The sequence below is a fragment of the Salvelinus namaycush genome, chromosome 32, assembly GCF_016432855.1.
Source record: "Salvelinus namaycush isolate Seneca chromosome 32, SaNama_1.0, whole genome shotgun sequence".
Lineage (NCBI taxonomy): Eukaryota > Metazoa > Chordata > Actinopteri > Salmoniformes > Salmonidae > Salvelinus > Salvelinus namaycush.
The window spans coordinates 16,338,629-16,364,832 of record NC_052338.1 but is presented as its reverse complement, the minus strand read 5'-3'; the positions used below and the strand labels follow the sequence as shown (position 1 = coordinate 16,364,832).

The 26,204-nt window shown below is 42.1% G+C and overlaps 1 protein-coding gene across 1 annotated transcript in view; it reads left to right on the top strand.

Moving 5' to 3' along the window:
* LOC120026851 (receptor-type tyrosine-protein phosphatase U-like) overlaps nucleotides 1–26,204 on the top strand; it is a 183,942-nt gene that overhangs the window by 54,522 nt on the left and 103,216 nt on the right. The window contains exons 4-5 of the mRNA XM_038971561.1: nucleotides 3,576–3,847; nucleotides 16,658–16,739. Of these exons, the coding sequence (XP_038827489.1) occupies nucleotides 3,576–3,847; nucleotides 16,658–16,739 (354 nt within the window). The remainder of the gene's footprint in view (nucleotides 1–3,575; nucleotides 3,848–16,657; nucleotides 16,740–26,204) is intronic.

The following is a 26,204-nucleotide window of genomic DNA, read 5'->3' as shown; positions in this document are numbered from 1 at the left end:
ATCTCTCTCAATTCAATTCAAAGGGCTTTATTGACCATGGGAAACATATGTTTACATTGCCAAATAAAAGTGAAATTGATAACAAATAAAAGTGAAATAAGCAATCAAAAATCTCTCTCACCATCTCTACCTCTCTCACCCTCTCTCTTCATTTCCCCCCTTCTTTCTGTCCCTATATATCTCCCCTTCTCTTCCTCCTGGTGTGTGTGATAAAAGCAGTGAGACCTGAGACTCTGGGTCCCACCCTATATGCCATATCTGACGTTCTGATAGGAATGCAGAAAGTCGGAGCTGTGCCCTAATCTCTTAATGTGTGTGTGTTCCCTCATCTTTGGCAGGGCTAGCCAGGGTTACAGGGGAGCCTTATCTGCCTTTATGGATTGATGGAGAATATTTCAGCAGCTCCGGATATTTTTAAACCAAGTTAAAGAGTCTATGCGTGTGTGTACTTGCCTCTCTGTGTGTGTACTTGCCTCTCTCTGTGTGTGTACTTGCCTCTCTGTGTGTGTGTGTACTTGCCTCTGTGTGTGTGTGTGTACTTGCCTCTCTGTGTGTGTGTACTTGCCTCTCTGTGTGTGTTTCACTCCTCAAGGATGGACAGGAAAGGTTACCAGAAGCTGTTTTATTTCTAATTAATGCATTTATAAAATGGACTGACTCAATCCCGCTCAGGTGAATGATGGCAATTTGGTATGTTTAGCAGACACAGTATTAACCCATGTCTTTAGACTCACTTTGAGCTTTAGCTTCCATTTTCTCTTGAAGTATATTCACCTTCTGAAAAAGATGTCCCAGACAGTTCATCATATCAGCTCTTGATGAAAAAATAACATGATTCAGTTATTTGTTTTTAGTGGATTATGGCCTCCATATTAGGAAGTCCCTCATTTGTCAGTTGCGTTTAGTCTGATAATGAATGGGTTTCCTAATCTGACTGCTGCAGTTTCCTAAGTGACCACTAGGTGGCTGCAACTGTGCGATAAGGGTATATCTGCCTCAGTGAGTGTAATAATGTTTTGCATAGATAGATTAGAATAAATCTTAATTTGATTTCCATACAGGCTCCAGGGCCTGTCAGAATTAGTTAGACATATTTTAATCTTCACTCGTTCTCTCTCCCTGCCTTCCAGCACTGTTCAACAACTAGAAGCTTCCTATTTTCAGAGGAAGAATTGTGTGAGATTGGGTTACAGTTGGTAAACAAGACAATGCGTTACCATTGCTATGCCAGGGTCAATTCAATTCCAGTTAATGTCTTTGTTGTCTATCTATTGGTCACAGCACTCATCTCATACCCTACCCAATACAGCTTTCTCCCTCTCTCACACATAGGCCTGTTACCTGGTCTCAAATCTCAAACTAGAAAGGGAGAAGTAGTTCAGTTGCGTGCTGATCTTGCGAGAAAAGCAATTTAGCCTCGTGGCCCAAAGAGCCTCCAGGAGTCTCCACACATCAGAGGCATGGTGACAGTGAGGGCGCAGGGGCCGGTAGTGGCTAAGTCGATGCCTGCTCTGGTCCAAATCTGGATGTAGGTGAGATTCTAAGGGAAGCGAGGGGAAAATCAATGTTTTCTGAGAATACTGCCTGCTAGTCCCCCTGAGGAGGAGAAGCTGCTAGTAGGAATTTAGTGAAGGCTTGACGGTTCGGTCTGGGCTGGGTTCAGGGTCGAGGTTAGGGAAGATGGGATAGGAGAGGATGAGAAAAGAGACCGGAGGGATGTTTTGTCCAGACAGGGATCAGGAAAGAGAAGAGCGAGGAAAGGGATGTAGGGGTGTTTTGGACAGTAAAGGGGACTCAAGGTTTTGAGACTGTAAGAGGTTTTTAAACACTGAGCAGCCCTGTGCTGTGACCTGGCTGATGTAGGTCTTGGTTGGTCTGGGGAATCACAACTTTTGATGCGAACGACTGAATTTTCTTCAGTTTTTTTCCTTGTTCTGTCCGTGAGCAAGCAAAGCAAACCGACAAGACCAGGGTTTCATTGAACCAGCACCACCTGTTTGTCTGTGTTTGTTTTTCTCTGATTTGGGCAAAGTAGCATTGCAAAATTCCCAGGTTTTCCCAGAAATCCTGGTTGGAAGATTCCCGAAATCAGGAGAAAATAAGCAAGAAATCCTGAATCCAATGCATTTTCAGGAAAGTTACTGGAATTGTGCAACCCGAGGGCAAGGTGATGAGGAATTGCAATGAGGAGAGGCAGCCTGTCTGAAAGGCATGTTGAGGTCACAGTGCTGAAGCTGTAGAGACATACTATAGGTCACATGCTGTACTACCTCACTATGAAGGCAGCCAGCGCCAGCCTGAGGTCAGGGACAGAGAGAGATAAGGTCCCCAAGGAGCTGTAGTATCTTAATCACTCTACCTGCTGAGGAGAGAGGGAAGAGGAGGAGAAGAAAGGAGGGAGTGGAGCTCTCACTTCCAGGAAGGTCACTGGGATTTGGGCCTGAGCCCATCGCTCTTTGTTTGTTTGTTTGTGTGTGTGTGTGTGTGTGTGTGTGTGTGTGTGTGTGTGTGTGTGTGTGTGTGTGTGTGTGTGTGTGTGTGTGTGTGTGTGTGTGTGTGTGTGTGTGTGTGTGTGCGTGTGTGCGTAATCACTGGTGTTCAAAGTACTCCCTAGATTGCCATTACAGCCTAATAACAGTGTCAGTGTGATTAATGGCAGTAGAAGTGGCAGGGCACTGAGTCTCTGATTACACACTCATTCAAGTACATCACCCATCCTGTCCTGCCCTTCCATAGAGAATACACTACAGCTGTGTCTTTAAAGCACTTAGAAGATTGCTTCGGTAACAAATTCCAATACTGTGACCCATTGATCATTATTAGAAGATTAGAATGGTTAGAATGATACTCTTTTGGGATTCCCTCATGAACACTGTCCCCAATCTGGTGTGATCAACATGGACATCTCCCTATAACTCATTCTCTCTTTCTTTGACTCATTCTGTTTCTCTCTCTCGCTCTCGCTCTCTCTCATCCATTGAGGTGTGTGGACAGCTGTGAAGGCAAATCTCCCTCTGTTTGTCGGGTTGTCTGTTTGACACCTGTGTCATGGCCAGGCGACAGGCTACAACCTTGAGTGCCGAGGGGATGAGAGCGAATCAGAAGGGGAGGGATGAAAGACTCTGTGAACCTCAGTCTCTAAATGAAATTCTGTCTGTCTTCTCCCTGTCTGTCCATAAAACAGAGCTTTGAACAGGGGAGATCTGAGGCATTGTGGCAGACAAAGAAACCCTTATACGGTCTGAGAGAGAGGTAGAGAGAGGTAGAGAGAGGTAGAGAGAGGTAGAGGCCACAGGAGGCTGCTGAGGGGAGGACGGCTCATAATCATGAGTGAATGGAATGGAATCAAACACATGGAAACGATGTGTTCTAAACCATTCCATTGATCCCATTCCATCCATTACTGTGAGCCCGTCCTCCACAATGAAGGTGCCACCGGCCGCCTGTGGTAGAGACAGAGGTAGAGCAGAGAAACGCTTTCCCTCAAATCATGGAGATTTCCCTAAAGTTCCGTCTCTGTTGACAGGAATTGCATTATAACCATCTGACCCTGTCTCCTCCCTGCTGTCCCCCAGGGTCGTTCATGATGGTGAACTCGTCCCAGCATGCCGCGGGGCAGCGGGCCCACCTCCTCCTCCGTTCGCTGAGTGAGAATGACACGCACTGCATCCAATTCAGCTACTTCCTGTACAGCCGCGACGGCCACTCCCCCGGGGACCTGCAGCTCTACATCCGGGTCAACGGGGGGCCGCGGGGAAGCGCCGTCTGGAACGTCTCCGGGTCACATGGACGCCAGTGGCACCAGGTGGAGCTAGCCGTTAGCACATTCTGGCCCAGCGAATACCAGGTGAGCGCTAATGATACATATGTGTTAACACATACATTATGCTAATTCTATGTCTAAAGCTATGTCGTTGGCACCTTCTGGCCAAGCAAATACCAGGGGAGAGACAATGCTATGCTAATGCTACATCGACAGTAATATGGATCTATAACCAGGTGAGGGTTAGGGTGAGTGGCACCAGATGGAGCTAGCCGTTAGCACCTTCTTGCCCAGTGATTACCAGGTGAGTGCTAACTAATGGTTGGTTGGTTGATTGATTAATTACACATACAGTACCAGTCAAAAGTTTGGACACACCTACTCATTCCAGGGTTTTTGTTTATTTTTACTATCTTCTACATTGTAGAATAATAGTGAAGACATCAAAACTATGAAATAACACATATGGAATCATGTAGTAACCAAAAAAGTGTTAAACAAATCAAAATATATTTTATATTTGAGATTCTTCAAAGTAGCCACCCTTTGCCTTAATGACAGCACTCTTGGCATTCTCTCAACCAGCTTCATGAAGTAGAAAAACCCTTGAATGAGTATGTACTGCATGTTCTATTCCAGCACTGATTAAACTGCAGCTGCGGGCCGCAAACTATGCCAGAGACGGGCCACTATTGGTTCACCATAGTATGCTTGCTAGCTGGGAATCATCAAGCCCTTAATTCGTTTAATCTATTGTGATTGTGCTCCTGGAATAGAGCAAATATGTGCAAATGACCAGTTGGTCCCAGAGGAGTGGGTAGGGAAACACTCCTGCACTATTTCATAGTGACATGGGAGTATAAATGTACTATATTAGAGTATTTGTTTTATGTTTACATATATGTATGGCTTAATTTCCCCCAGTGCAGCAGAGTCATAAATATCTCTTTGTTCTGCCCTGGGTTTAGTCGATGGTGTTGTTATGGCTAGTGTGTGTGTGTGTGTGTGTGGTGGGCTGTTTGGAAGCAGCCTCATTAAATCCTATGATTTATACCTCGAGCTGTCTCTCATTCGCCCTCCTCCAAAACGCCCTTAACGAGAAGCCAATAGCTGTGTGTCTGTGTGTGGGTTTCTGTGTGTGTGTGTGTGTGTGTTTCTGTGTATGCCTGTGCGTCTGTTCTGTGTGCATGTTTTCTATCCCTTTGAAATCAATGGCAGCAGTAAAGGATTGTGGGAGTGAGTGTGGCTCAGCTGAACAGTCAATTGACCTCAATTCTGTGTGACCCTCAGTAGAGGAGAGTCTGCCTCCATCACCTTGGTCTGCTCTCAGAGTTCTGAGCCTGGTCCCAGACACATCTCAATAAATCAACACATCCTAAATGAGATTAGGGCCGGTGTGGATCAGTGTTGTGTGGTAGTCTCCTCAGCTTCCAGGCCAACAACACAACCCCATGGTGATTAAGAGTTAATGCTTTTCTTCCTCTCTTGTGCAGCAACATCAAAAGGTTCTCTCGCCCCCGCCACAGTCTCCCACCTTTTTCACACGGTGGAAGAGGGTGTGTGTGTGTGTGTCTGTGTGTGTGTGTTACCATTTGAAGGGAAAGCGGATATGGGACACAGGGGAGTTGGGATCCAATATCCAATCAGACCAAGCCGTGCCTGGCCTGGTGGTTAGGTGAAAGTAGAGCTGTGTTTGTTGCGTCTGTCTGAAATTAGAAATGCATTAGCGGTATAATTTACCACCCTGATAATGTGTGTGTACGCTGAAGCAGCCTGGGTGTTATGTGTTATATAAGTGGAAATGAAGATGTGTGGGTGGGTGTGACGTCTTAAGTCTTCCCCCCAGGTACACAGACATACACGGGACAGATTGCTTTGTTGGTCCCATAGAGCAGTAAGAGGTTCTGCTGCAAGTAATGAAGCAGGTAAAAGACTGAGAGGATGACCGGTGCAGGGTTTTAATCCTGCCCTGCAGTGATGCGTCTCTCTGAATGTACTGTGAAGGGGCAGTCTCACTGCCGCCCATGTTCCCCCCCCCCCTTCCCCCTCTCCTTTTCACCCCCCTATTCCTCTCCCCTTCTCTGCCATGATCTATCTTCTACTCTTTCCCCCTCTCTCTCTGTCCTCCTCTCCCTTTCTCTCTCTGTCACAGCTCAAAGTGCTAGTGAAGGCCCCAGAGGGCCCACTCATCTAATCCCCCAGATAAGGATCAATGTCCAGCAGTCCCAGCCAACAGATCGGCCCCACTGGACCCTGACCAACAGCCAGGAACAGACAGACAGAGAAGAGAGAAGAAAGAGACCAGAGAGAGAAGAAGAGAGAAAGGGACTGCTTCACATGGGCTTTAAAAGAAAGAGGGAGCGAGAGAGAGATAGGTGAGGGAGAGCGAGAGAGATGGAGATCAGGTTTCCCTGAGAAGCCCCCAGGTGCCAGCAGGAGACAGCCTGGAGGAGAAAGATGGACTACGTGCTCTGTAGTTGGAGATTGATCAGAGACGGAGCTAGCTATAGCCCCCCCCCAAAGCAATCACAAAGAACAGAGCAGTCAGTGAAGTGCCATTACCATTCATTGTCTCTGCCTCAAGTAATAGTAGACTATTCAGATGTGTCTTGTCGGCTAGCGTGTAGGTTAGAAGCGTGCTACTTTGGTATCAGTGGCAGGTGAACAGTCCCAGTCTTTTGATATCTTAAAGAGGGAGAGTTGAGGTGATTGAGTTTAATAGGAGAAGTAGCTGCAAACACTATCTGAATATTCTATGAAGCTCTCAAGACGTTCTCCTCGTTTTGTGAAATCCTGCTTAGGAACTAAGTTAATAGACGTTGCACTAAAGACTAAAGAGAGATAAAGACAGAGAGTGATCACAGCTGCCCTCAGACTTAAATGTGTCTCTCCTCAGTCTCTGTCTCTCTCTCCACATCTCCCTAACAATCTCTCTGTCTCTCTCTCTCTTCACATGTATCTCTCTCTCTCCTCTCCCCCCTCTCTCTTGGGCTCTCTTCCCTCTGTCTGTCTCTCTCCACATCTCTCTGACTAGCTCTGTCTGTTTCACTCTGTCTCTCTCTCTCCTCTCCCCATGTCTCTCATGGGCTATCTCTCTTCTGTCTCTCTCTCTAGTGTAAACACAGCTAGAAAGCCTGAGAAACTGAAGTTGGTACTTTATCTTAGCAGTGTGTGTATACAGGGCTCAGATGGAACAGGCTGTAGCCTAGAGAGTGTTGTACTTGAAAGTATGTATATACTAGGAGTCTACACACTAGTGTCTACACACAGAGTCTACACACTAGTGTACTTGACAGTGTGTGTATAGAGGGCACAGATTGTAGCCTAGCTAGTGTACTTGTTGCAGGGTATATTCTGTGGTGCAGGGAGTAGAACACCTGTCTCTGCACAGCTGGAACATTGTATTTACCCCTCCTTCAGCTGCTCTCTCTCTCTCTCTCTGCCTCTCTCTCTATGCCTCTGTCTCTCCCTCTCTCTATGCCTCTCTCTCTCTCTCTCTCAATTTAATTCAAAGGAGTTTATTGGCATGAGAAACATGTTTACATTGCCAAAGCAAATGGAATAGACAATAAACAAAAGGGAAATAAACAAGGGAAACATTAGTGAACATTAAACTCACAAAAGTTTTAAAAGAATAGACATTTCAAATGTTTTATTATTGGCTATGTACACTGTTATAACAATGTGCAAGTAGTTGAAAAGAAACAGATAAATATAGGTTGTATTTACAATGTTGTTTGTGCTCCTCTGGTTGTCCTTTTCTCATGGCAACGGGTCACAAACGTTGCTGCTGTGATTGCACACTGTGGTATTTTGCCTAACAGATATGGGAGTTTAACAATGTTTGATTTGTTTTCAATGTTTTTGTGGGTCTGTGTGGTCTGTGGGAAATACAGTATGTGTCTGTAATGTGGTCATACATTTGGCAGGAGGTTAGGAAGTACAGCTCAGTTTCCAACTCATTTTGTGGGCAGTGGGCACAAGCAGACCTGGAAGATATGCTGTGGTGGCCTCTTTCAATAGCAAGGCTATGCTCACTGAGTCTGTACTTAGTCAAGCATTTTCCTAATTTGGGGTCTGTCACAGTGGTCAGGTATTCTGCTACTGTGTACTCTCTGTTTAGGGCCAGATAGCATTCCAATTTGTTCTGTTTTCTGATTGATTCTTTCCAGTGTGTAAAATAGTTATCTTTTTGCTTTCTCTTAATTTGGATAGGTCTGAATGTGTTTCTGTCCTGGGGTTCTGTGAAGTCTGTTTGTGTTTGTGAACAGAGCCCCAGAACCAGCTGGCTGAGGGGACTCTTCTATAGGTTCATCTCTCTGTAGGTGAAGGCTTTGTGGTGGAATTTGTGGGCATCGCCTCCTTTTAGGTGGTTGTAAAATTTAACATCTCTTTTCTGGATTTTGATACTTGCGGGTATAGACCTAATTCTGCTCTGCATGCATTGTTTGGGGTTTTGCGTTGTACACAAATTATATTTTTGAAGAATTCTGCATGCAGAGTCTCAATTGGGTGTTTGTCTTTCTGGTTGAATTCTGATTATTCATGGCTCTTGGTGCTATCAGTCCTGGGCAGGCTCAGAGAACAGCCTGGATTTTAGGAGACGAGGTACCGAAGATGACCGAACCAAGCCAGAAAACTGGAGGAGGAAGGAGGAGGACTCTTTTTCTCCCATTTTCTCTCTTTCTTTCATCTAAATAAGTTCAGGCGTAAAAATGTGCTTAACAAGTCACATAATCAGTTGCTTGGACTCACTCTGTGTGTGTTACACCCCTGAACAAGGGGAGAAAGAATCACAATTGTGATACGGAATGTTTACTTATTGAACTTTTAGTGCAATCATTTTACATAAGTAACACATTTTACAGAATAACAGATCTACAGGAAATAGATAGTTTTGTAGGGTACAAGGCTTATTCAAGTCACAACAGTATACACTGTACATCACTGAAACAAATACTATTTTCAATATATAATATAATAATATAAGCTTTAACTCAGTAAACCATAACTCAATTTATCAACAGGCAATAAAGTGTTTGAAAAACCATTACACAAATAACACCGCAAAATATATTATTAACAACGCACCTGTTCATTCACAATCGACATAAAATGGCAGCTACGTAGCAGTACGAAGCTAGCTGCAACCGAGCACGGCTCATTACTCTCTGCAAACTTAACTAACTTCCTCAATATGTTACTACGACACACCTTAAACACTCTTGACATGTTAGCAAGTTATTACATTTAAATTACTCTTTTTAATCATCAATAACGTACCTGAACAAGGGGAGAAAGAATCACAATTGTGATACGGAATGTTTACTTATTGAACTTTTAGTGCAATGAGAAAAAGACCGCGAATTCTCCGTGAACTTGAGTGGAGACCAGAGCAATCGATCTCAGGCTCATAGATTAAGAGCATTTAGTAGATCACAGATTAACACTTTTACCCACGACAACATAAAGTAATCAACATAACGTTTACACATTCCTCTCACAATTCGTACCCTTTGTATGCTTGACGGATTTTAACACAACATTTATATAATTATCAATCTATCAACTAATACTGAATGCATGATCTTCTTAACCTTAGATGTTTTAAGATCCTCACATACTATGAACTTACTAATACTTTTTAATGTATAACAGGCTATTAGTATTTCCTTTAACCTGTCACATGTGCAATAGTAGTGTTTAACTTCTACTTCATCACAATCCCGGATCCGGGAGCACCCCCATCAGTAAAAAAGCTGACTAGCATAGCCTAGCATAGCGTCACAAGTAAATACTAGCATCTAAATATCATTAAATCACAAGTCCAAGACACCAGATGAAAGATACACATCTTGTGAATCCAGCCATCATTTCTGATTTTTTAAAATGTTTTACAGGGAAGACACAATATGTATTTCTATTAGCTAACCACAATAGCAAAAGACACAACTTTTTTTTCCACCATTTTTTTCCTGCATAGGTAGCTATCACAATTTCGACCAAATAAAGATATAAATAGCCACTAACCAAGAAACAACTTAATCAGATGACAGTCTGATAACATATTTATTGTATAGCATATGTTTTGTTAGAAAAATGTGCATATTTCAGGTATAAATCATAGTTTACCATTGCAGCCACCATCACAACTCTCACCAAAGCAACTAGAATAACTACAGAGACCATCGTGTATTACCTAAATACTCATCATAAAACATTTCTGAAAAATACACAGCATACAGCAAATGAAAGACAAAGATCTTGTGAATCCAGCCAATATTTCAGATTTTTTAAGTGTTTTACAGCGAAAACACAATATAGCATTATATTAGCTTACTACAATAGCCAACCACACAACAGCATTGATTCAGGCCAACAATAGCGATAACGAATAAACCAGCAAAAGATATAAATTTTTTCACTAACCTTCTCAAAACTTCTTCAGATGACAGTCCTATAACATCATATTACACAATACATATAGAGTTTGTTCGAAAATGTGCATATTTAGCGGCACAAATCGTGGTTATACAATGAGAAAAGTAGCCAAACTGACAACAATATGTCGGGAGAAATCTTGGGAGAGGCACCTAGTCTAATCAGTAACTAATCCTAAACTTGACTAAAAAATACAGGTTGGACAGCAAATGAAAGATACATTAGTTCTTAATGCAATCGCTGTGTTAGATTTTTTAAATTAACGTTACTACGACATACAGCGTGCGTTAAAGCGAGACCGCACTGAGATTCATGGCGGGATATGAGTGTAACATTTTTCAACAGAACAACGAATTAACATCACATATAGTTCTTACTATTTGACGAGCTTCCATCAGAATCTTGGGCAAGGTGTCCTTTGTCCAAAATAATCGTTGCTTGGTTGTAGATTGTCGCCTTCAACGTTGGAATTAGCAGTAAACATTAGCCATGTGGCAAAGACGTGCCCAAGTCCCTAGAACGCAGCACAAATAAATACCCGAAATTCGCAATATACTGATATAAACTGATATAACTCGGTTTAATATAACAACATTATGATGTCTTTAACACCTATATCGAATAAAAACAGAGCCGGGTATATCTAAGGGCTATAAAGGGAGCTTTCTATCACGACAGCCAGAGGTCCTTTCTGCGTCAGAGCAAAGAGGACAAAGGACGGACCCCACTTTGCCAGCCCATGTATAAGCTCTCAGATCTGCCTAGAAACACCATTTCAATTCTCACTATTCGCTATCCAGGGGAAGGCGTATGCAGTGCATCTCAACCAATAGAAGACAGGCAGATTTATAAACGGATCTCAGAACAGCCAGCAGAATTCAGCATTCTCACATCCTCATAGGAAAATTGCTCTAGCTCCAGTTCTGTTTTACTCACAGATATAATTCAAACGGTTTTAGAAACTAGAGAGTGTTTTCTATCCAATAGTAATAATAATATGCATATTGTACGAGCAAGAATTGAGTACGAGGCAGTTTAATTTGGGAACGAAATTATTACAAAGTGCCAACAGCACCCCCTATTGAGAAAAGGTTAACATGATTTATGAATGACTACCTCATCTCTGTACCCCACACATACAATTATTGGTAAGGTCCTTCAGTCGAGCAGTGAATTTCAAACACAGATTCAACCACAAAGACCAGGGAGGTTTTCCAATGCCTCGCAAAGAAGGGCACCTATTGGTAGATGGGTATAAAAACAGACATTGAATATCCCTTTGAAAATGGTGAAGTTATTAAAACTTGTTAGGGCTAGGGTCCTTTTTTCTAAATTTATGCCTGACTGACGTGCCCAAAGTAAACTGCCTGTTACTCAGACCCAGAAGCCAGGATATGCATATAATTAGTATCATTGGATAGAAAACACTTTGAAGTTTGTAGAAATGTTAAAATAATGTATGAGACTATAACACAATAGATATGGTAGGTGACGATCCAAAGAAAAACCAACCTGATTTTTATTTTTTTGAGAGCCCATGCTCTTCCAATGGAACGTGTAGGGTCATATTCAAATCCAGCTCCCAGATTGCAATTCCAATGGCTTCCACTAGATGTCAACAGTCTTTGTTCAAGGTTTCAGGCTTGTTTCTTCCCAAACAACAAAGAATTTTTTGTTTTAATACTGGGAGTCGGAGTTGGAAACCAGTCTGTAATTTTGCTTTTCTATTGAACATACTTATTTCCGTATGAAATATTATAGTTTAATTACATTTTAGAGTACCTGAGGATTAAAAATACATGTATTTTGACTTGTTTTATTGAAGTTTAGCGGTAGCTTTTTGGATTCCTTTCTCTGCACGTTGAACGAGTGGATTACTCAAATCATTGGCGCCAACTAAACAGACTTTTTGGAATATAAAGAAGGATTTTATCTAACAAAACAACCATACATGTTGTAGCAACCCTTTGGATTGCAAATCAGAGGAAGATTTTCAATAAGTAAGTGAATATTTAATCGCTATTTGTGATTTTATGAAGCCTGTGCCGGTGGAAAAATATGTCGATGTGGGGCGCCATCCTCAAACAATCGCATTGCATTCTTTCACTGTAAAGCCTATTGTAAATCGGACAATGCAGTTAGATGACCAACAAATTAAGCTTTTAACCGATATAAGACACTTGTATGTACCTAAATGTTTAATATCCATAATTTTTATAATTATTTATTTGAATTGCGCGCCCTCCAATTTCACCGGAAGTTGTCGACAGGTGTCCCGCTAACTCAGTTGCCAGAGAGGAAGGAATCCGCTCAGGGATTTCACCATGAGGCCAATGGTGACTTTAAAACAGTTACAGAGTTGAATGGCTGTGATAGAAGAAAACTGAGGATGGATCAACAACATTGTAGTTACTCCACAACACAATACTAAGTTAATTGACAGAGTGAAAAGAAGGAAGCCTGTGAAGAATAAAAATGTTTTAAAACATTTAAAACATATCCTGTTTGCAACAAGGCACTAAAGTAATACTGGAAAAATGTGGCAAAGCATTTCACTTTTTGTCCTGAATACAAAGTGTTATGTTTGAAACAAATTCAATACAACTTTGAATACTTTCTGAAGGCACTGTAGTTGTGTGTGTCCATTTCCTCAGCCTACTAGCTGAACGAGGTCCACTGAATCTCAAGTCATAAATTACTGTGTTTTACTGCCACAATGTCAATACCAGTCAATACCATTCTACCCTCATTCCACTTTATTAACCAAAACAAATCCATCAACAGAACATTCTGGCAATAACTGTGCAACATGTTCCTGTTTCTCCAACGGTTTCTGAAGCTGTTGAATTAATTAAACCACTTGTGTGGATCGATGGAGTCTGTCCGTGTACAAATTGCAAGCTTTATCATAAGAACACGTGCATAAATAACTCCCATAGCGATGAAAATGAAAACTAGAATCCAGAAATATTAATTACCCAACAAATCCTCTTTATTGCAATCCTTTATCGCCAGCCAGCCAGCCAGCCAGCCAGCCAGCCAGCCAGCCAGCCAGCCAGCCAGCCAGCCAGCCAGCCAGCCAGCCCGCCAGCCCGCCCGCCAGCCAGCCAGCCAGCCAGCCAGCCAGCCAGCCAACAAACCAGCCAGCCAACCAGCCAACAAACCAGCCAGCCAGCCTACCAGCGAGCCAGCCAGTCAGCCAGCTGATTGTATGTATTCCCTTCGAGGACGGGGAAGGGAACAGAGCAGGGATTCAGCATAGAGAAGTGTGTAATTCTGCACCATTGGGTTTTATGAGGTGAACTGAACTGGAGCTGTAGCAGCTAGGGGGAGAGGGAAGCTCATGTTAAAATGTATGAGTGAATTTTCCTTTTTTTCCTTTTATCCCTCTTCTTCCTTCCCCTCGTCCTGCCTCATCCCTCCTCCCGGTATCTGAAGGCAGTGTTTTTGTGATCCGTATTTAGAGTTTGGTGTCTGGTATTATTTCTCCCATCTCTCTCTGCTTGGATGATGAAACAGCTCTATAGCCTGAGAGACAGACAGCAGCAGACACAGCACAGCAACACCTCACTAGTTTCAACAAGCCTGGCCTTGATTCTCACATCACTGTTGTTTTTTGGAAGTGTTATATCTACCTTGCTCCTTTCCCCGTTCTCTTTGTAGCTCTGCGTGGTTGCAACAAGAGGAAATAGGTAAACAAAGCAGGAAGACTGTCACAACCTACAACTGATGACGATGCTGTTCCTTTGAACAAAGCCACCTTTACTTTGTGTGCAGTGATATTTAGATGTTTCCTTTCTTTGCCTCTGTGGGTATTGGAGATGAGGGTGTTGCAGGTGTGGGTAGTAGAGATGTGGGGGAACTTTTCTATCAAATATTTATGATGCTATCAGGCCTATCGTGACTGCCAATGTCAATGTAGCTTAGCCTACACCATCTCTCCTTGCATTTCCCTCCCTCCCTCCCTCCCTCCCTCCCTCCCTCCCTCCCTCCCTCCCTCCCTCCCTCCCCGTCTCCGTCTCCGTCTCCGTCTCCGTCTCCGTCTCCGTCTCTGTCTCTGTCTCTGTCTCTCTGTCTCTGCCCCTCTCTGTCACTCTCTTTCCATTTCTCTCTTTCCCCCTCTCTCGCTCCCTCTCTATCCCCCCTCTCCCTCTCTGCTCTGAGCAGGGTCTGATACTGATAGTCAGGTAGGGTCAAGGCTCTGTGCAGTGCTGAGCAAGTGAATGGATGGCCGGGTGTATGGAGGTGTGTGTGTTAGGGCTGTCCCCGTCCCCAAAAAATATTGGTTGACCAAAAAGTTATTACAGCAAAGATGTAAAAACAGTCACATTCATTTGTGAATGCAATTTCCAAAATGGAGCGGTTTAGGTCTATTTATTGTTTACGCTAATTATTCAATGGTCACTTTGCTATTTTATTTTAAAACTAAAATGCTTCAATGCATTTCACGTCATGAATGACTCGTATGCTGTGTGATGACATGAATGCAAAAATTATTTATTGGTAAAGTGGCCTGTCTACTATTGAAATATAGGCCTCAGTAAGTTACGGTATTAAGACTAAACAGGATGTGCTCTTAGGCCTACAGCTCAATGGTGGTTATACAAGGCTGCTATACTAAGCCTACTAATGATAATTACATTACTTATTATTATTATATATATATTATATTATTATTATTATATTATTATAATGATGATCATAATAGTAATAACAATTTGGAACAGTGCAAACAACACTAAATAAATGGTAAATAATAGCAGAGGCGCTGGTCAAATGAAAAACTGTGTAAAGCCTTTATTACAGCATAGCAAATATTAAAAACAGACCAATTTGTGAAATTGTTGCGTGAGGCTTGGTGGTCACGGAATCAGTAGGCTATTAAACAAACACTCAAACAGGCAACAGAAGCAGGATCTGTCTTGTTTCTGTAGATATAATGATGATTTATAAAGACAGGCACATTTAACAGTTAGGCTATTGATTATAGACCTAATTAAGTTGCCGTTTCCTCTCTCCTCACTTTTCTTAGACAATAAGTCAAGGGTTGTTTTCTCCTCTCTTAACTCTAGCAACATGGTCAGGAAAAGGCGGCGATTCAACAGCACATTGTGTTTCAGAGCTGCACACAGCAACGACTATCCAATGCGGGAGAAAGTGCATTTGTTATAAAATATTAGTTTTATTAGTGTTGCACCATTGTTCTTACATAATATATCCATAAACAATTTCAGTATCACATGTCTTAGACTGCAGGACTGTGCCATCCCCACTGCCTCCACAATAGATCAGTCCACTCAGAGGCGTGAATCAGACAGCTGTCTTGTACACCACGATTTTTAAAACATTGAACAATTTTTGCTACTGCTCGACTAAAGAAATCTCGGTTGACCAACAGCCTATGGGGTCAGCCCCAGTGCGTGCTCGTCGGGGTGTGTCAGTGCCTGATGAATGGAGAAGGTAATCGTCCTGACTTCTCTAAGCGCCCACGCATAAGAATGAAGAATACTAATAAATTAGCAGACAGGGAAGCGTGGCCTGTGTCCATCTGAGGAGGCCTTGTGCGGTGCTGTCGGTCCAGAACAGGCACTTAGAGCCTGATGTGTTGGTCAACACAGAGACACACTGGGGCTGCTATATAAGGAATAGGGTGCCATTTGGGATGCCCCCAGACTCGTTGGAGTGCGTGATATTGGAATCTGACCTTTCATAGTCTGCTGGTTTCAGTCATAGCTAACATATTATTGTCTGTGGTGAGCTTTTAGGATCATTTGCAGAGCTTTACACTGTGTGGCTGTCAGTGACTTTTCCATTGGGTCCAATGTGACAGGAAAGCTCAATCAAGCCCGGCTAAATGACTTGAAAGTGAAGTGCTATTTGAAGTCTGGAATCTATGAATGCAGTAAACCCCATCTGCATGGACTGCAGTGTTTATGTATTCATTGTGCCTCTGCGGTAAAATAGTAAACTGTCCCTCAGTAAACGATATGGGTTATTGTGGCAGTAATGATTTTTCAGTGGTCCAGATTCCCTTTGGTTCCCTGTGAGAGGGATCTGCGATTCACTTTGGTTTCTCTGCATGACGCTGGATTCATTTAGATGAGTGAGTAGAGATTTGGGCAGCGCTCAATGACTCCTGTGGGTCCCATGTTCTGTGTGTGTTCTCTGATGAAGAGAGAGAGAAAGATGGCTGTTTGAAAGAGGGGAGGGAGCGAGGGAGAGATGACTGTGTGAAACGAGGCTATGCTAAACTATGGATGTTTGAGTAGTGGGATTTGCCACCAGACAGGCCTCCGTGGATTCAAAGACAAGCTGTTTGATTAGGACTTCACTCTCTCTGCCTCCAGTCCTTTCTCTTTCTGTGTTGCGTAACGTGGAATCCTTTCTTCCCTCCTCCTCATCTCTCCATTGTCTGTGCCGTTCTCCTCTCATCTCTCTGTTGTCTGTCCTCAGGTGGTGTTTGAAGCATCTGTCTCGGCAGAACGGCGAGGCTACATTGCCATTGACGACATCCTGCTGCTCAACTACCCCTGCTGTAAGTAGCTACCCACCACACTACAGCACCAACGTCCCAATGTACATCAGCCCAGAGAACACCGCCCCAACACACCAACATACCAAACCCAGCGCACCACTATACCAATCTATCAACTACGCACCGCATCAATGCACCAAGGCACCAAAGTACTAATGTACCAATGTACTTCAGAACAGAGGCAGTGACCTTTTACAAAGAAATGGGACAATATGTGTCTGGGCGCTAGGAGTTGGACAGACCAAGTCTCAGGACTGTGATGGGTGCGTGGGTGGACGGACAGACGGACAGACAAAGACCTGTACAGTAATCGGCAGTGGCGAAGGCACTGTTCTCAAAGCCAGAGACGGTTCTGAGAGGCTTTTGGCATGTGGACACCTGTCTGATTTCCCATGGTTCATGGCTGCACAGCGCCGCTCCTTTTGTCCCGGTCGACCAGACAGCGAGCTGGTGACCTTTATCTTCCTGACGGCTCGGCTAGTCGCTCCGCTCTCCCCGTCACCAAGACGAGCCCACTCTCCCAGAGCTAATATGCTGATCCCGGAAACACACACACACACACACACACACACACACACACACACACACACACACACACACACACACACACACACACACACACACACACACACACACACACACACACACACACACACACACACACACACTGTTCCAAGACAAGAGCGGGCAGCAGGTGAAGGGCCTCTCGTCGCATGTTGTTTTTCTTCCTCTTCACAAAGGCGTGACGAGAGCAGCAGTAGTCTGAGGTCTCTAGCTGGACCATAATGACACATGGTGACACTCTGAGAGATTTCCCCATTATAGCTAACCCCCCCCCCTTAGTATAACCCCCCACCCCCGTCAGCCCTCAGTGCAAACACCCCCACAACCCCCTTCCTTCTATAAACCTGACTAAATGCCTTTATAGCGGACCCTCTGTCTCTCCCACAGCAGCACTCACAGCAGTCTGACACACCATGGTGTTCCTTTGGGATATTTCCCCAGTAAAACCTCCCTCCTTCAGTGCAGCCCCTCCCTGCAAACATACATATGCTTCTACAGGCTACCTGGCCATTATTCTCCTCAGACACTCACCTGCTGTCCCCATAACTATTACCTCTACAGGAGAGCAGGCTCAGGTCAAGGACTGTATCCCAAATGGCACCCTATTCCCTACAAATTGCATTACTTTTGATCAGAGCCCTATGTTCCCTGGTCAAAAGTAATACACTATATAAAGTGGTTCATGCTTTAAAAGTTACAAACTTTTGCCGCGACCATTAGTGGTAGATGGTGGCATTGTGTCATTGCTAGGCCTGATCACCGACAACGATGAGATGGCCTATAGGGATTAGGTCAGAGAACTGGCTGTATGGTGCCAGGACAACAACCTCTCCCTTAATGTGAGCAAGACAAAGGAGCTGATCGTGGACTACAGGAAAAGGCGGGCCTAACAGGCCCCCATTAACATCGAGGGGGCTGTAGTGGAGCGGGTCGAGAGTTTCAAGTTCCTTGGTGTCCACATCACCAACATACCAAACATACCAAGACAGTAGTAAAGAAGGCATGACAAAACCTTTTCCCCGTCAGGAGACTGAAAACATTTGGCATGGGTCCCCAGATCCTCAAAAGGTTTTACAGCTTCACCATTGAGAGCATCCTGACCGGTTGCATCACTGCCGGGGAATGCCAACTGCTCGGCATCTGATCGTAAGGCGCTACAGAGGGTGGGGCCAAACTTCCCTGTCGTCCAGGATCTATATAATAGGCGTGTCAGAGGAAAGCCCATAAAATTGTCAGAGACTCCAGTCACCGAAGTTATAGACTGTTTTCTCTGCTACCACACGGCAAGCGGGACAAGAGCGCCAAGACTAGGACCAAAAGTCTCCTCAACAGCTTCTACCTCCAAGCCATAAGACTGCTGAACAATTTTTAAAATTGCCACCGGACCATTTACGTTGACCCCCTCCCCCCTCCTTTTTGTACACTGCTACTACTCGTTGTTTATTATCTATGCGTGGTCACTTCACCCCTACCTACATGTAAAATTACCTCAACTAACCTGTACCCCTGCGCACTGACTCAATACCGGTACCCCCTGCAAATAGCCTCGTTATTCTTATTGTGTGACTTTTTATTATTATTTTTTACTTTAGTCTATTTGGTAAATATAACTCTTCTTGAACTACCGAGTCCACCAAATGCATTGTTTTCTAACCATTATCTTGATGGATCCATAATGAATTACTATGTGAAGAAATATCACTGAATGACAGAAATATTGGAATAAAGTAGGCTAATGAAGGCAACAAATTGTTGCTTACTGGAACACCCAAAGTCCTCCAATTGTTAAAATAGGATTTGAAGCAATAGCCTACCCGCATGTGGTCAACTATTTCAACACCGTTTCACGCTGCTCTGAGACAAGCATGGGGACTGGTCTTGATAAATCAATGAGATTTTTATTTTCACTGTTTGGGTATTGGTTAGACTACAATTAGGGTGTGGAAATGTTAGGATTATTTTGCTCTCACTTGCAGTCACTTGACCGGTCACATTGTACAGAGCCATATTTTCCTAACGGAACCCCTGAGGTTTTTCTTGGAATAGAATCCCCATAATATTAATCAAATTAATTAAGCTACATTTCTTAAAATCAATCCCATATACTATGTTTTTACAAAAAAAGGTTTTCAATTATCTAGTACAGCCAATATTAAAAACAGTCAAATGCTTTTCAAATATGCCCTCTGGTGGTCAAACTAGTGCTAACTAGCATTAATGGCAACAATGGCTGACACTTAAATAATGTGCCATAGAATTCTGCGGCAGCCCGCAAGCTGTGCTGCAGTACGACGCAACTTTTAAAGGAAGAACCACTGTAGGATGCAATTTGGTATACAGACAGAGAGCCCTCAGCTGTGCTGACAATGTGTGACAGAGTGTATAGGAGTGGTGCTGAGGCCATGTCAGTTTCCACTGACAACCACTGACCCCTGTAGACTTTAAGGAACATTAAGCCAGCCAGATCTGTAATGAACGCTAGCGGTTGGTCTCGAGCCAAGATGGCCCCTCTCTTGGCTCTCTGTAAAGGGATAATCCTCAGTGAAAAGCAGAAACTGCAGGCCAGGAGGAAATGTTAATGTATGATAATGGAGGGCGTTTATGAGCTCATGAAATTCAGACAGCTTTTACTGCCTGTAAAAAAACTAAAAAAACTACTTAAAACAAACAACAACAAAAAACAGCCAGTTCTCTTTCTCTCGCTCTCTCTCTCTCTGACCCTCTTCAAAACAACCAGAGATAAGCTCAGCTCATCTTAAACTTTTAACACTTAGCCTCTGTCACCTGAAAGTTCGCATTTCCATATGATTTTTGACCCCTTGCTGATTTGGAGTGGTTGCCAGGGCCCTCTGTGTGTGAATAATGTGTGTGTATGATGGGTATGTCTCTTGGCCCTGATGCAGATGGCACCTCCCTGGCCCCCGCCGTCCCTATTAAATAATCAACAATCTCATTAGCAGATGCTGCGGCTGCCTGGCCCTCCACGGAACCTCTTAAACACACACGCACTCCAAGCTGGCACGATGCCCCCTAAGGCAGCGGAAATAACTTGTTTGGCCCGCAGGAGATACAAATCGAGTCTCTCTTATATTCACATTACAACACGCTTGACATTTCTGTTATTTTCTCCAGAGTCACCCTCATTATTCCAAACACGTGTTACGGTCAAATGAAATCGCTGTCAAATTGAAGTTTTCCTTTGGATATAAGAATGTGACTTACCTGCATAATAACCTACTAAACAGATAGGGGCCATTATGTGGTGTGAAACCTTACTTACCGTTCTTACTCCTTGGTGTGTTTTAAAGGTTTAACATATGCCCATGAAACTATATGGATTCTCCATTAAACATTATTGCCAAGGCTGGGATTGTGTGTGTGTTTGCTGAAAGACTACCAACTACGTGCAGAAATCAATTCAGCTGCAGCTCGTCCCTCCCTGCGCTTATTGGAGCCAAAGAGAAAAAAAGAGTCTCCGTTTCCATGGAGACTCATGATAGGAGTGTCATGTGTACAGAGGAGTGTCTCTCTCTTCCTCTCCTCCTCTTTCCCATCTTCTCTCTCGCTCTCTCTTTTTTGTTCAGGAAATGACCGTCATAATACAGTCTGTTATTTTAAAGTCATTCCCCACTGAAAGAGTACCACTTTTTGTTTCTGTGCTACTAGTGTTTCAGCCTGACAGCCTTTTCCTCTTGAGTTCCTACTGTACTTACAAGCTCACCAGAGAATACCATTGTTGCCGTAGTATAGACCTAGCATCAGCTCAAGGTAAATCACTGGAAACATTTTGAAAGATATTATGGGTGTACTTCAATGATTTCGTAACTGTAATGCATTAGCCAGACAGAATAGTATAAAAAGATTTAAAACGCTTTTCACTAAGTTGAATCTAACATCTCAAGTAGGCAATAACCCAAGTACCTGAACCCTTCCCTTACATTCCAAAATGCTATACACGGATGATGTTCTGTGTAAATTTGACCCATTACAGTAAGTACAGCAAAATCATAAATATAATTATTTTAACCTCCCACAATGTATTTCCAGTAGCTGAGGATGTCCTATTTTATATGCTGTTTTTGCTGAGTTGATAGACCCAACTGATAAAAATGTAAAGTCAAATGTTTGATGCAGGAGTAATAAATCAATCAAATTATCACATTTTATGACATTACATTTTTAGCTCATTTATAGCCAACCTCCAGATCACTGTCTCTCGGCCTCTGAACATCACAGGGAAAACATACTTACATCCCTTGTGATAGTCATAGTTATACCTTTACTGCACAGAAGACCATTGTCTTTAGAACAAAGGTCAAGGTCAAATTGCAGGTCAAGTACATGGTCAAGTACAGAGTATTTTTTAAATTACATTTTCAAGGTTATTACCCCTACCTTGAGGACTAGATGAAGGGTCATGGTGAAAAAAACATGTTCAATATTATTTTTGTGATGAATAACTTGTCCCACAACATAAGGGAAGGGTTAAGGCTAAAGCAGAGCAGACTGCAGGTATGTAATAGCCAGCTTTTATAGAAGGATGACAGATAGGACCACTATGGAGTTTTTCCCCATTGTATAGCTGAGGCAGAACCCACTGAGATCATTGTAGCCTTTCAAAGAAGTTTGATATGGCCTCGTACAGGTTAGTTACAGTGCACTCTAAAAAGTAAAGGCTCCTAGAGTATCCTTTAGGGGTTCTTCAAATTTAAACTGTGGGGGAACCCGAATGGTTCCTCAAAGAACCTTTTGGGGGTAATTTTTTTTACCTCCCTCCCTCCATTATAAACAAATATTTTTATAATAATAACAATATTAACAATATTGATTTAAATAATTCATTGTTTATTTAGTGGCACCACAAATGTAAATTAATATTTACAAAACAATTTACCAAACAAAACACATTACAAAATTGCAAGATTTCTGCAGACATGTCAGACCATAACAAATTATACATTTACTTTGTATAGTGCTTTTCATTACATTACATTTTTTAAAATAAAATAATGATGTACAATAAAAACAACATACATTAAAAATGAATCATAGGTAAACTAACAATATTGTAGACTTGATGCTAAATACAGATTGTTTTGCTTTAGTGTGTGTGTGCCCAACAACCACTTAGTTAGGTTAGGAAGTTTGCTATCTTTATGACCACCCCAACTTCTCTTATCCCCAGAACACAGCAACTTAAGAACATAAGTGTTTTTCTGACATTTTTGGGAAATGTAACTGAAAATAAAAAATACAGCCCTAGCAGAGCCCCAAGTCCCATGAGGACGTCCTCTAGGCCGTGGATGTTCTCCCCATCAAAGGCCAGCGTGATTTCATGTTGAAATGGATTTCCGCTGATGTGCAATAAAGGAGTGGGGAAAAGTAAGAAAAGATTAATACATGTACAATTAACAAAGAACATAACAAATGTTCAACTGTAGCTTTATACATTAGAGAAAGGGAAGGAATAAGAGCAAATACCTCTTCTGTATTGTCCTTCAGGGACTGTGGAAATAGCAGGATGATGTCCTCACCCCTGCCTCGTCTCTTTACCGCTGTTAGTCCATGAATTATCTTTTTGTCTATATCCATTCCATAGACTTCATTCATTTCATGCACATATTATTTTCACACTTTTGTATGCTAATACATTTCAGTTGTATTGACTGCTATGTAGGTTAAATGTACACTTCAAATGCAGCTGTCCTACAACATATCCATACCTTCTTCTTGATCCCAATTGCATTGTGTCCATGTTCTGTCCTATAAGAATTTCAAAGGAAGAGAAAATGTGTCAAAGAATAGTCTTACAAGCATTTAAAAAATATATATATATTAAATAAATATTGAAAGATAAATGACATCGACATACAAATGAATGCAAAATAGAAGAACATATTGGAGAAAGCACGAGCCAATACAGTACTGCCATACATTAAAAGTACTGCCATACAGGCCTAATATCACATTTCAAGCTATCTTTGTACCCACATTGTTCAATATTTTATCAGGCTGACTTGAAAGATTATACGCAACATTTTGCTGCGTGGCAATACTGTGCTTGGATTCTGAAGGGCATGATAGTATTCATAATAGTATTCATAATAGTATTCATAATAGTATTCATAATAGTATTCATAATAGTATTCATGATAGTATTCATAATAGTATTGCATGCTGTAGCAGGCTATATAAAGAGGAAGCACCCCATTGACGATTCAGATTGTTGTAACATCTCTTCTGGACAGGTCCCTGTCCTTAGTTAGTTAATTGGTTAGTTGGTTAGTTAGTTAGCTAGCTAACGTCAACGAAGCTAACGTTAGCTAGTTCATTCTCACACAAGTGAGAACTGCTCTAGATTGGAAACTAACGTTAAAGTCATGTTGGCTTTATGGAAACTATATACAATATATGGGGCAGAATATAGTTCAGAAAATAATACAAACCTAGTTCTGCGTAGATAGAACGTTAGCTAGCTAGCTGACGTTACTGTACTGTAGCTCATACAACGCCAACGGTCAAACCCAGCTTTCTAATATTTGCATTAATTCTTCTGAACTAAAGCTATAGTAACGTTATGGAAGCTATTCACAGAAGACCATTATTGTCTTCATTATTCATTAGTATTTTATATTATTTTATAAATTATTTTGATACATATTCAGAGCCGAACATCAACCCAACTTACATTTTTAACTGTTGTCGCATTTAACCTGTCTCGCCCAGGCGTTCCGCTAGCGGAACTCCTCCCACATTCCACTGAAAAGGCAGAGCGCGAAATTCAAAAAATATTTTTTAGAAATATTTAACTTTCCCACATTAACAAGTCCAATACAGCAAATGAAAGATACACATCTTGTGAATCCAGTCAACATGTCCGATTTTTTAAATGTTTTACAGCGAAAACGGCACGTATATTTATGTTAGCTCACCACCAAATACAAAGAAGGACAGACATTTTTCACAGCACAGGTAGCATGCACAAAGCCAACCTAACTAACCAAGAACCAACCAAACTAACCAAGAAACAACTTCATCAGATGACAGTCTTATAACATGTTACACAATAAATCTATGTTTTGTTCGAAAAATGTGCATATTTGAGGTATAAATCAGTTTTACATTGCAGCTACCATCACAGCTACCGTCAAAAATAGCACCGAAGCAGCCAGAGTAATTATAGAGACCAACGTGGAATACCTAAATACTCATCATAAAACATTTCTGAAAAATGCATCGTGTACAGAAATGAAAGACAAGCATCTTGTGAATCCAGCCAATATTTCAGATTTTTTAAGTGTTTTACAGCGAAAACACAATATAGCATTATATTAGCTTACTACAATAGCCTACACACAACCGCATTCATCAAGGCACGTTAGCGATAGCAATAGGCACGTTAGCGTTAGCGAATAAACCAGCAAAAGATATCAATTTTCACTAACCTTCATAAACCTTCCTCAGATGACAGTCCTATAACATCAGGTTATACATACACTTATGTTTTGTTCGAAAATGTACATATTTAGAGCTGAAATCAGTGGTTATCCATTATGCTAACGTAGCTTCCTTTTCCCAGAATGTGCGGATATTTCTATTAGACTCTCACCTATTCTGACCAAATAGCAATTCATAAACATTACAAAAAAATACATGTTGTATAGGAAATGATAGATCCATTAGTTCTTAATGCAATCGCAGTGTTAGAATTCTAAAAATATCTTCATTACGACATAAGGCTTATGTTATAGCGAGAGAGTGGCCAAAACCGGGGCGCAAAACTACTAGTATACAGTTCGACAGATATATGAAATAGCATCATAAAATGTTTCTTACTTTTGGTGATCTTCCATCAGAATGTTGGACAAGGGGTCCTTTGTCCAGAACAGTCGTTGTTTGGATTTAGAACATCGTTTTTCCCTCTTGAATTAGCAAGCACACTGGCAAAGTGGCGCGAAGCTCTCCTTTCTGAAAAAAGGCACACAACGCAACACGCCTAACGTCCCGAATAAATTTCAAAAATCTAATAAAACTATATTGAAAAAACATACTTTACGATGATATTGTGACATGTATCAAATAAAATCAAAGCCGGAGATAGTAGTCGCCTATAACGACGGCTTTTCAAAAGGCAATTCCAGGTCCATCTGCGCGCTCTCCAGAAAACAGGAAATGGATGACTCGTCGTGCCAAGAGGATATATTCCACCTCAGACCAAGATAAACACTTCATTTTTTCTCTCACATCCTCTTGACATCTAGGGGAAGGTGTATGACGTGCATGTATACTCATACGTGTCATGCCCATTTATAGGCAGGCCCTTGAACAGAGCATAATTTTCAGACTTTCCACTTCCTGGTCAGAAAGTGTGCTGCCAAATGAGTTCTGTTTTACTCACAGACAAAATTCAAACGGTTTTAGAAACTAGAGAGTGTTTTCTATCCAATAGTAATAATAATATGCATATTGTCCGAGCAAGAATAGAGTACGAGGCCGTTTAAATTGGGCACGTTTTTCCCCCAAAGTGTAAATAGCGCCCTCTATCCTCATCAGGTTAAACTTGGCACAAGCGTTTTCAGTTGCAATTGCGAAGTTCCCACGAAGAACTCCAGCAACAATGGGGGTTCCATCGATGAACCCCACCTGCTCAAGTTTTTTGAAGAACATTTTGGGGCTGTTTTTCATTGCCAAGAACCCTAAGGTTCTTAGAGGATCTTTCAGGATCTTAGAAGAACTCCAGTTTGACAAGTGCATGGCAAGAAAAAGTATATGAACCCTTTACATTTACCTGGATTTCTGCATAAATTGGTCATCAAATTTGATCTGATCTTCATCTAAGTCACAACAATAGACAAACATAGTGTGCTTAATCTAATAACACACACATTATTGTATTTTTCT